Here is a 12,438-nt window from a genome sequence, read left to right as displayed (position 1 = left end):
AATTAAATTATATTTAAATTATATTATAATATTCATATAATATTTAAATTATAGAATAATATAATATAAATAATTATATTTGGAAGCTATTGCTTCCAAAAATACAGATTCAACAGAACCTGTATTTGCAGAGTACTTGCATTTTTGTTGAATGAGCAGCTTTATACACACAGAGTACGATGCAATTCACCTGTAAAAGTGAAAAGCAGCTGGATGTGAAGGTGTCACTGGCCATCAGAAGAGCTCTAACCTGAAACTATGAAGTGACTCTAGTGCCACTGAGCTACTTAAACTGGGGTCATGGGGATAAGTTATTTCCGCAGAGGGCAACGTTGGAGAAGAATCTTCAACCTTCAACCTACTCTCTGCGCTAGATGCCCTCTCGATTAGTGTCGTGATTCTCAAACATTTCATCTACTCGATGAGGCTTCGGGAAGAAAAGCAGGGAGGGAGAATTATCCCTGGCACATCTGACTGCTTTGGGCAGAGGGAAGAGCAGCCAGCACCTCCGTTGCCTTTCACCCCACACCTCCATTTCCTTCAGCTGAAGGACTCAAGGGAATAGGAAAGGGAAGCTGGTGGAACGGACAACATGACAAGAACAGCCTAAAAAACCCTGGGGTTTAAGTGTGCAGGTGATACTCTTAACAGAGCAGCCGTTCAGCTCAGCTGCCTGCTCTGGCACTGCCCACCCACCACACAGTGAGACTGCCCTCCTCTCCTGCACAGCAGAGTTTTGTTTTCCTTCTGTTCCTTCCACGTTTGTTTTTTCTGCTTTCTCTAAGCAGCCAAAAATCTGGAGAAACAACTCCTAGCCAGGACTCATCAGAGCCCTACCCCCAGAAACCCTCCATACGGCCCAGGTGGGATTTTTGCTAAAGCAAGTTGTTTTGTCTAAGTCTTGAAGGAAGCATGTTGAAAACAGATGCTGTCACAAAATGTAACAAAAACAAAGAATTTGAACACAAGTGCTTGAAGAACCAGTGCCTGATGGGAACCATAGTACAGACTGATACCGGCATGCAAACTGGCTGCTCAACAGCCGAGACCCCCTGGCAGCTAGTTGGCGTGCAGCGTCCTTTTAGGATGCAGGATGGGTTCAGGAGGCACCTGCTAAAGCACAACCCAAATCTCACCTCCTCCCTGCATCCCAGAAACATCCCAGCACTTTGATGACCCTCTAGGAGAGCACCACGAACCAGCCTCCTGAACAGCAGGTAGGAACTCCAGGGCCGTTCTGTTGGACTACGACTTTAGTGCTCAAACTGCTGCCCTCACATCTCTGTCTCTTTGGAGATTAAAACAAACAAAAAAAAGAAACAAACAAACCAAAACCACAAGCCACACTGACATGTTTGGGGCAAGACTTCTCATCCCCGCTCATTTGTGTTGTTTTTTTTTTTCTTTCACTTATCTGATTTTTAGATAGATGATGTTCACGTTTGACAGAAAACTCAGTGTTCACTACTTATCTGGGTCTCAAAAGCCACCAGTTCCTTTTGAAATCTGAAACCAGTATGCTTCTTGTTTACTTTGAGACCGGTGTTCAGGCAAGACGAAGCGTTTGCAATAACCACCTGGCCCTCAAGGCACGCGAGTGGGAGGCAGGAGCCCTGACCTCCCTCCCTGGGCCTCTTGCAGATTTTCTATATAGCCACAGGCCCATCAGGTCAACTCTCCCAGGGTCTGTTAACTCATCTGTAAAATATATGCAAGAATTTGTTCAAGGCACTACCACACTGGGAGTAGAGGTGTGCAAACTTTCACGGTTGGTTATTTAACAAGCAATCGTTGTTTTTTTTTTTCTTTGTTAGGGGTTTATTTTAAACAGTTTTACATGGGTTAGTACATGGTTCCAGACAAGCAAAACTACTGGTGAGGTTGACCAAAAATTGCTCCATACTTTGGACCAAATTAACGACATGAAATATAGATGTCATGGGCTATAAAGTCTTTCCTCCTCTCTCTGGTTCAATGAATACCAGATTAATAATATTAAACACAAGAGAGAGAAAGAACCATTTCCAGAACTCCACAGCCCACAACGAAAATGTCTCACAAAGCAACAACAACAACAAAAAAAAACTCAACAAAAATGCCTAACTTTGATTCCAAACTCTGAATAAAGCAGAGTGGGTTACAAATGCAGGTTTCTGGCATCTCAGACAAGTGTCATATAATGAAGACAGGTACAAAGCAAGTCTTCATCTGTACTGTTTGCAAATGACAGCTAAATTCCCTTGTGAATCTATGTCTTTCAAGTTAAAATGAAAGAAAATGAGATTGTTTACTTAAGCCAAACAAAGCTTTTAAATTGCCTAAAATAAGGTTATTGATATCCAGTAAAATGCCAAGAAATTTGGATTTCAGAATGACCAAAACTTCTGTTTATTTCTTTAGGAAGAAAGATTAAAAAAAAAAAAAAAAAAAAAAAAATAGAAAATGCATCCTATCTGCACTACCATCACTGTGAATTTGGAACATGATTTAAAAGCTTCTGGTAAAGGTACCACACACAAGGAAGTTGCATATTCAGTCATAGGAGTTTATACTACTTCTGGAAAAAAAACATTACTTGAAACATGAGATTTTTTCCTTGCATATACTGTCTGCTTTTAGCCATTTAACCTATATTTACTCGCCAGTGGCATCATATATTCTGTATTTCAGCAGCTTAAAAGGCTGGGATACGTTGCTGACAGCTGGGACAGGATCAGAATATCAAGCCTTTATCCAAAATTAGCCATGCGTATTGTTTTATCATTAATATCTTTGTAATTTGGAGACAGATTTCCAGAAAAACACTTCCTACAGGTGCTAAGTATTAATAAGACACTGGATTAATTTGCGTTGGGGGTTTTTTTCTTCCAAAATGCTAAGAGCGTGCAACATGCACAAATAACAAAATGATGGATTAATACCCCTGTGTTGCACTTGAATGAGTTCTTTTGCACAAATGAACTGTAACGATGACCTAGATGTGCACCTATGGCAGCAATATCACTGTGAGACAGCTCCACGTTAAGAGCACCAGGCACACTGAGCCTACAGGCACATAAAGAAGCTCCGTGGACTAGTGCTTCAGCCTCTCTCATTGGGGAGAAATTACCTTCCACTTTCTGCAAAGTAAGACCGTGCCCTTGACCACTAGCATGCTGCAAGGCTATGGGGTTTTGGCAACTTGCTCGTGTGTGCGTGCCCTGAGGAGATTTCAGTGTAAAGTTGCCTGTGTTCTGTCTATTTTCCTCTGCAGTATTATCTAAGTTACCTCTCTTGGCCTGTGCTTTGGATCCCCAATTGCAAAATGCTCATAACAAGGACCACGAGACACTCGAATGCCGCAAGCTGAAGGCTGCCAAATCGATATCTGAGCATCTAGGAAGGGCTCAACTTCATGTTTCTAATAAGAGCAAGGACTGGCAAGCAGTTAGAAGTGCATGATGATGTCAGAAAGCAGAGCCTGTGCAATTATCAAGTCTTGGAAACGTTCACAGGATGGCTATGAAGGACCAGAGCCTAGCTGGCACAAATAAGCAGAGTAGAAATTAACTCCTTCATTAGGATCTAAGGGAAAAAGAAACAAACAAAACCAAAACAAAACAAAGAAAAAAAACAAAGAAAAAAAAAAAAAAAAAAAAAAAAAAAAAAACCCAAAACCACACCAACCTGGAAAGGTTCCAAGAACTTTCTGTCTCTATTTTAGTTATGCTTGAAGCGTGAGAATGAACTCTGAAGGGGCAGCTGGCTTGTTTTTACTGACATATCCAATAAACAAGCAACCCTGTACAATATAAGCAATCTCGTTTGTCTCGACAGGATACAAACACTTCTCTGCAGGATGAGCTAGTTTAGTAACCAGCTGCATCACCGAGAGTGACTCAGCACCCCATCCTCTGTCTGAACGGCAGTGTGTGTCTGCAACTCTGAAACCTGCCCGGGAGACTTTTTTTTTTTTTTTTTTTTTTTTGGTGAGGTTCAAGAGCTACAGACTAAGGCCACTACCTTCAAAGCTGGGTCCTACCAATGTGAATTTGTTAGCTTGAGCCACATCACTTAGACCTTCAGAACCTCAGTAACTGAGCAGCAGAAGCGTGTACAGAAGCAATGTGTGTCATCCTCTCAAGTTTCCACACCAAAACAGTGAGGAGTCATGAGTGCCATGACAATAACACATGACTGGATGGATTATAGAACATGAGCATAAATATATCAAGAAAAAAAAATTTAAAGTTACACTGTTCACTAAGTTTAAACACGCTTTCCTTCATGCCTCCTTTATTTACTTGCTCTAAGTGGCAACGTCCAGCAAAACAGCAGGTGCTTTACCTCTTATTTCACCACCACCAATCCAAACATAACCAATCCAAATATAATTAACGAACTTCTATATCATAATCCACTTTCTTAGGAGCAAACCAAACTAATCCTCTGTGTTATTAAACCACAATATTATATTTTTTCTAAAATAAAGAAAAATAATATTTTCATTTGTCTTCAACATAAAAATCGCCTTTTTTTTGAAAGCATGAAAAACACGTGATGCTACATGGGCTAGATTCTATCTATGACAACTCTGACTTCTGCACTAATTTGGGATCTGGTCCTCTGGTGCCACGAAGATGCCCTAGAAATGGGCCATCAAGTCACATGAGTCTCGTCCTACACAGGCAGATATAAAGATGATACAACAGTACTGCATTAGCTCTTAAACAGTGCGAGCTGCAGCCTGTGAGAAACCAGAAGAAAACGTTTCAGACCTCTTTCCATCACAGCGGTTCTTGCAGGCTCCCCTCCTACCAGACACGGACTGTTAGCAATCAGACAGGTTTCCTTTTCAGTATAAATCAAAGCAATTTAAACCCTAATACACCTTGAGGTGCCTGCCCAGCCTTTAAAAAACCTGGAGGAAGGTTTAACAGATCTCAGCTATCTGACAAGCTCATTGGCTATAGCGCAATACCCGACGCATAACCTCTAGCATCATCTCTCCTCCTTTACCTCTGACATTCAGATCTGCATAGTGCTCCCCAGGGTTTCCAGATTAGAGCCCATAATCTTGCCAACATTAGATCGTTATCTTTGCCCTTTGCTCACTGTGCTTCCCTCGCCTATTATTCCGAAGCTCAAAGATCTTATTGTATTTATTATCAACACAAATCCAGCCCAGAAACATCTCTAATGGATTAGAACTGGAAGCCTGATTGGATAAATCAAAATATGCCCAGATTTTAACAGAAAGCAATGGACACAGCAACAGGAGAATTCAGTCTGCCAGCAACCTTAAGGTAACCCTTCAATGCCCTCAGATTGCTAAATCATTACACCGAGCTCACATCCTGGGTTGGGTTGACTTTTACGAGATCTAATCAGGCTAAAAGGAGAGCAAATAAAAACTGTAGGGGAAAGAAAAGGGTAAACTGCTTTACAGGCCACCAATAGGCTGCCTAGATCCTTTGTTTAAAGAATGTTACCTCTCCTAGCTGCTTGTGTTGCCCCTCACCTGGAAGTTAGCTTCAACTATTAAAAAAAAAAAAAAAATCTGAATTAATCAAAAACTGGTTTTACATGGAGTAAGGTAAAAAAGACTCATATGAACTGCCCCACCAGCAAAGCTGCCAAGAAGACAAACATGTGGGTGCAGTGACATCCCTCACCAACACAACAAATTCAATTCATAAAACATAATTAATTCTAATTCCTTCTAAATTAGTTTAAATGAAAGGTCTATTGTATCACAGTAAAAAACTGGCAGAATCACTGAGATATAATTCTGTTCTTCAGGATAAAAATCACAGATCTATATGTCCATGCAGGTTACAGAAGTCAGGGCTTTCCTCGTATCATTAAATGTTCTCTGTCACCTTCTCTATTATTTTTCAGCTCTTCCAGGCAGTGACCCTGTCACATACGTCATTACATTCGGAAATCTGTGGTTGTGAAAACACTGTTTTTTGCAAGAGGGCGGATACGGTCTCCAGCATGTTAAACAAATACAGCATGAAACATATTTAAACACAAGCAGCAGAAGGGAAGTCTTCTACATTTGAACAGTCCAAGGCAATACAGTCTTTTTTTCTGCTCCTGCTTTTTATAGTAGCCTCACTCCTATTTATCGTCTCAAAAAAAAGATGCAAACCTCAGATCCCAACACATTCAGACATCAAGGTATCCAAGCCCTGCCAAGCAATTCTGTTTATTTAAAAACCAATAGCTGAGGGTTTTCTGTATTATTTACATTGCTGAAGAACTGATCAATCATTTCAACACACTATGAAATCAGGGTTTTTTCTGTACATTGAAGCTATGCTTATGTTTCCCAAGTGTCAATAAGGCACATCTCTGGAGCACTGCCAGGCTCTTCTCCAAGTTGCTTTGTCTCCCTTTCTATTTTCCGTATCATTTATTTTTAATACATACTTTATGTTATTAATTTAACGTATTAATGTATTAACTAACTTTAAACCTTTCCTCTTCAGGTAAGTGCTAAGAATTAAAAGACACTCTGAAATACCACAAATCAAGCTTGGTCCTGCAAAGCCATATTCAGGGCTTCCCCAAAACTCTTGGTCTTTACCCACACTGGCAGACTTTGCATAAAGGTGTATAGAGCAGCAAAAGCAGTCTTATCTCTCCCTCTTATTAGGAACTGGTGTGATATATATAAGGTGCACCTCCAATCCAACAGCCCATATAGACAGGGAACTGCCATTAAAAGGTAACCATTTATAGAACACTATTCCAAGCCAAATCCAAGTAGAAACCTGCCAGGAACAAACCCCAGGATATAATAGTCTGTTATTGCAACAGTACCTATTCTTACTCCCACTTGTCTAACTCATGAAAAATTAGACGTTGAATCAACAAGTATTCCTCACATCTTTTTTGCTAGGCTTTCTCCTAGTTGATCTCCCCATACACTATATATTGTACATTATTTAGCCTGTAGGTTTATCTTTGTATTTCAAGAGTTAAGGCTTCTAAAAGGATGCAATTCGGAGGGGAAGGGGAGAGGGCGCAGGAGGGGAAGGGGAGAGGGCGCAGGAGGGGAAGGGGAGAGGGCGCAGGAGGGGAAGGGGAGAGGGCGCAGGAGGGGAAGGGGAGAGGGCGCAGGAGGGGAAGGGGAGAGGGCGCAGGAGGGGAAGGGGAGAGGGCGCAGGAGGGGAAGGGGAGAGGGCGCAGGAGGGGAAGGGGAGAGGGCGCAGGAGGGGAAGGGGAGAGGGCGCAGGAGGGGAAGGGGAGAGGGCGCAGGAGGGGAAGGGGAGAGGGCGCAGGAGGGGAAGGGGAGAGGGCGCAGGAGGGGAAGGGGAGAGGGCGCAGGAGGGGAAGGGGAGAGGGCGCAGGAGGGGAGACAACTTGATCACACAGCTTTTCAGCACATCAAGATGAGGCACCTGACAAGTTCTGTAGAAACATTTTGCTGCATCGGCAAAATCTTTGTTGAATCACCCACCAGGAAAAGCGTGCAGAGCATACATTAGGATGCTATCCGTTAGTTGTAGTCTTACCTTCCTGAGTTCTGAAGTCATCTTCAGCAAATTTATTAAAGTTGCCACACAACCCACAGGTCTTATTATAGTGCTTTTCTTGAAGGAGTATCTGAATATTCCCGCTGATATCAATCTTCACCACAAAGCCATGCTCATCACTGGATATTTTATAATAACCTGCCTCCTTCTCTATAAATATGCCATTGGAAGCAAAAGGTATGGAAACCCTGTGAAGAAAAACGGGGATTTTTCAGAATATGACATCAAAAAAAAATCAGGTTGTTTCTGCTGAATGTTTATTCCCACAGGTACCTTTTGTCATCCTGCATCACAACTCCATCTAAAGAGAACCGGAGATTGAAATATTCTCCGAGATACACAGAGAAACCAGTTTTCTTCCCATCCTGGTAGTCACCTGAAGAGACAAGACATAAGGAAATGTTGTTAGTTCTAGGACTCAGGAGGACAACTTGTAAGACCATATAGCAGGGTTGGGAGGGTATCATCTAACATTATCAAGAGCCATCCATCTGCTTCATCCCGTAACTCTTTAATGTGACACGGATGGATAGTCCCAGGATGAGTGCTGGCATCAGCATAACCTGGCACTGGCTGTGGACTCATGCTCTCCACATTACTGACTCTAGCCCGTGAATTCTCCATCTACCATTCTCCATGGCAGCATGCACATTGGAGAAGTTTCCACAGGAGACGTGCCCAATGATCTGCCTTGCTCTTTCCCTTCCTAGTTTACTCCCAGGAGCAACCCATAACTCAGTGCTAAGAGAAGGGGGTTGAATCCATTGAAGTGATGGAAGAACAGAGCCTGGGTATCTTCATTCTTGATAAACCCTCTAACCATCTCAACTAGTCTTTGAGGGGTAGATGCCAATATTGACTATCCAACTGTGGGGGCAACTCACTCTGAATTTTTCAAAAGGAGCAGCACAGAGATGGAGCCACCTTAAGCTCCAAGAGAGAAGGGAGGGAGGGTGTGGCGGGGGTGTTTTCAGACATGGTCCTTTCTCTGCTCTTGTCCTTATCTAGCTTTGACTTTACGGCAGTTCCTTGCACAACGTGCTACCTATACTGAACCTCCTCTTCCGAGGTAGGCAAGTGTGCCCAGACCTAGATTTTACTCAGCAATGCAGACTGCCCTTCACAGCCATGTATCCAAAACCGAAACAAAGCCACACACATGTACTAAGACGGGAATCAAAAACACATCATGCCACGCTTATGCGTCCAATATAGAGTATCTGCTCATGAGGGGGGTGTTAAGATTTAATTGATCATAAAATATGGCAACCTGTTCATACTTCACATATGCTGGTGGGTTCTTCTGTGTACAAAAAATTTGTACCAAGTTGTTCAAATTGAAGAAAATTATTTAAATTGGTATATGGTTCCTTTTCAGAGTGATGGGATTAGTATACTCCAATTTACTGTAGTCAGTAAAAAGTCATCTTAAACTATGATTAATACAGAAGAGGTATTAGTGAGTATAAGAGTATCTACCAAAAGAGTTTGCTATGAAAGTAATATACAATTCTGATTATCATATCATCTCTTTCCCGTCCCCAAGAATAATGCTGCAGAGGCTCATGCTAATTCAAAAGCCTTTTGTCCTGCAGGATGAGATTTTTCTTACTGGGGTGATTTAGCATACAGGTAAAATTAGTTCTATGGGGTCATATAGTTCTTATTCCTGCACGCAGCTTTAACAGCCACATTCCCCTAGCAAATTCAAAATTAATAAAGGTCTCATGTTCGCTCTTTGGAACAGCCAGTAAGAAAATCTCCATTCCTTGGCAGCTTAGTTATGTGTGAGTTATGTTACCAAGGGATAACAGAAGCCAAAGTGACAGAATTTCCTCAGAAGTAATACTACTTCAAACAAACAAAAAACCAGGAAAAAAAAAAAAAACACCAGAAAGTAGAACAAAATCCTTTTATGCAGTGGTCCATCCTATCTGACAAAGGGCAATTATTTGTCTTTTCCAGTGCAATGCCACATCCCTACAATATTTTGCATTTGTTACTTCATGGTATCTTGCTCAGACTCACCTAAGAGTGTGAAGGAGCGCTTGTGACAGTCCCCAGCAAGGAGGTAACTGCAGTCCCCAGCAAAATTGTAGAAAGAATCATCAAAAGTTTTGATGTGATCGTTCCCAAAAAGGCTGCAACGGGAAACTGATGACTCCCGAAGCAAAGAACCTGATGATCCTGGATATCAAAACACAACATAACTTGCAGTGTAAAACAATCATTTTTCAGTTCAGGAATTTGTCTGCTGGAAATTATCACCATTGAGCATGGCGTGTCCTGGACCTTTAGCTCTAACTTCTAGGCAGACTGTATGTCTGGCTTGACAGGCATAAGGATCGAGCACAGATTTTTGTATTATACACGTCAATGAAACTGCTTTTTTACTTTATTTCTGCTGGCCTAAACCTCGCATGGGTAATTGCCACCCTGATCCTTTGAGGAATGCCATGTGCCCATTTATCTGTGCCTGCCTGCAATCCCATTAAAATCAGTAGGGCAGTAGCAAAGCCCCGTAGTTTGTTCAGCCAAACATCGCTGACTTCAAGGAGTCTTTGCGACTCGCAGTGCTTCTTGCAAGGTAAAGAGCCAACAGGAGCAACTTTATTGATGTCTCTAGCATGATGAGAGTATTGCCTGAGCCAGGAGTGCAGAACTAGATGGGCAAAAAGCAGGTGAAAAAAAAAATCTCACAGAAGAAACAGGGAAAACATATTATAATTCCTATGAAAATAAATGGGTTTGTACCTGATATTACAGTGGGCAGCAGTAGGCTTCTTAGCAGCACTGCCAAGAGAAGCATCTGTCAAAAATCAAAAAGAGAGAGATTAGAACATTCTTAGTTTGGGGTGTTTAGCCTGTTTCACAAGAACACAACATTTTCTGCCCTTCCCTTATAAAGTTATTTTTGAGGTTGTACATTTCAGAAAGCTGTAACGCATGCCACACTAAATCAGTTTACCTATTTAAAGAAGCACGGGTGGGTATCTAAGAGAGTAACTATTCTTTGTTCCCATTTCCACTTTTAATTTCAGGGAAATGTGGGCTACCTCCGCAGGAGATGCAACCCAACATAAACACATATTCCAGTTTACCTGAGTAAATACATAGCACACGTGAAGCCTTTCAATACGCAGCGTTATTTAACAGACAACCTGACATGAAGAAGAACACCAGGCTGGATCAGACAACTTGGCGCCAGTAGAAGTCAACTCTGCTGCACAAGATTTGCATCCTGCCCAAACATCCACGAAGGGAAAGAATATATAGGTTTTGCACCAGCCAACGGGTCTGGCTGGCAGATCATTAAAACCACACGCTCATAAATCCACTGATTTCAGGGTGATTATATGCTCAAGATAAGGGGCAAGAAGGGAGGAAATTGTGCAGAGCTTAGAGGCTCAGGGTGAAAATTCCCATTCAGCAAAAGCAGTTTTAGCATTGTGTCTTGCTTTCTACAACCAAAAACTCTGCCTTTGTTCTCCATATGTCTATAAACTACCTCCTGTAACACCACGCCTTTAAAAATAATAATAGGATTTGAGTGTCGTGCAGATGGTAAACTACAGATGTGTTCTGTGGCAAGACATTAGCAGTTAATGGATGGAAGGTGTAGGGAGTCCATTTAAGTGAGTTAATTTAATGATCATATAAGCAACTAGAGAGGCTTAAATATACCATACTTAATATATTAATGCCAGGAGACCAGACACACCTTTCCCTAAAGGAACCCTCCAATTAAAGCCTAGAATACATTTTGCAAGGACAAATTCTGATTTCAGTTTACATTTTTTTTATTGATGTCAGTTAGGTAGGTCCAATTCACAGCCACATGAACAAACACTGAGTTTGCCTTATTTACAAAAGATGGGAAAAGAATGATCTGTTACAAAATTCAGTCTAATATAATTCTTCAAGTGTCAATCTGACACAAGGCTGTTAACTGCTGGAAGACAGTTAAGAAGTGGCAACTGCATGGGAATGTGACTACAAAGTAATGGTAAAGAAAACAATAGGCATTATTCTCAGATTACACGCTTGCTAGTGTATTTTTAGTGCATGCACTGCGTTACTGTGACCAAATCAGATGTTCCTTTTCTTTGTTAACCCTTCAGTTTTACAAAGCAGGCAAAGAAAAAAGGGGTATAAAACCCTTTTCTTCAGCCCCATTCCACCTCTCAGTTTGTTCTAAGCTGCAGACTTGAAGTTTCCCCCAATTCTAATAGAGCAGATGCCACTAACAAATCAAGTAAGATCTGCCAGTATAGAACCCTCCATATTTTTATCGCTGGCTTAATTAAAAATGAACGTACCTTCTTCTGTGCGAGATTCCTCTTGCACGTGAAGAAGCTCCTCCAGTCGTTACCTATAGCCTACAACACCATTGTTCCCATGTCCTTTCCGAAGACAGGACTGGAATGGCTTTGGTCTGAAATTTCTTGTTTTTGTACAAGCCAGGAACTCTTGTTCATTTAAAAGGAAAGATAAAGACCAAACGTCACATCCGTCTGATTCTCAAGACAATAGATAAAATTGCTATCGTGTAAATCAGTAGCCTTAATTGCCAGAAAGTTACAATGAGGGGAAATAGTTTTAAAAACTTACATGACAGATAAGTCTTTGAAATACATTTTGCATGTGTATGTGTGACAAATCTCACTGGCAGAGCCAATAGACAGCATATTTATTTGAAAGACTATTGTTAAAGAGAAATAGTAGGATGCTCCAAACCTCAAAGACCACAGAGCCATGTAGTATTTTTTTCCTACAATCTGCTTTAAAAGAGGAAAAAAAAAAAAAAAAAAAATAATCAGAGCTAGTACTGACCTGTTATTGTTCTCCAGGTGCAAACACATTTGATTTTTGTCACATTTTCCTAGATCAACACATTTGGTCCTTGAATTTG

At 41.3% G+C, this 12,438-nt stretch overlaps 1 protein-coding gene across 1 annotated transcript in view; it reads right to left on the bottom strand.

Annotated features, from left to right (window-relative positions):
- VWF (von Willebrand factor) overlaps positions 1 to 11,967 on the bottom strand; it is a 146,453-nt gene extending 134,486 nt beyond the window's left edge. Inside the window, exons 1-5 of the mRNA XM_074901829.1 lie at positions 11,846 to 11,967; positions 10,281 to 10,335; positions 9,555 to 9,713; positions 7,800 to 7,902; positions 7,506 to 7,714 (exon numbers count right to left, since the gene is read on the bottom strand). Of these exons, the coding sequence (XP_074757930.1) occupies positions 7,506 to 7,714; positions 7,800 to 7,902; positions 9,555 to 9,713; positions 10,281 to 10,335 (526 nt within the window). The 5' untranslated portion in view covers positions 11,846 to 11,967. The remainder of the gene's footprint in view (positions 1 to 7,505; positions 7,715 to 7,799; positions 7,903 to 9,554; positions 9,714 to 10,280; positions 10,336 to 11,845) is intronic.
- Between the last annotated feature and the right edge of the window lie 471 nt (positions 11,968 to 12,438).

The sequence above is a fragment of the Athene noctua genome, chromosome 3 (genome assembly GCF_965140245.1).
Source record: "Athene noctua chromosome 3, bAthNoc1.hap1.1, whole genome shotgun sequence".
Classification (NCBI taxonomy): Eukaryota; Metazoa; Chordata; class Aves; order Strigiformes; family Strigidae; genus Athene; species Athene noctua.
The sequence above is the reverse complement of the archived record's forward strand: the minus strand, read 5'-3'. Positions and strand labels throughout refer to the sequence as shown.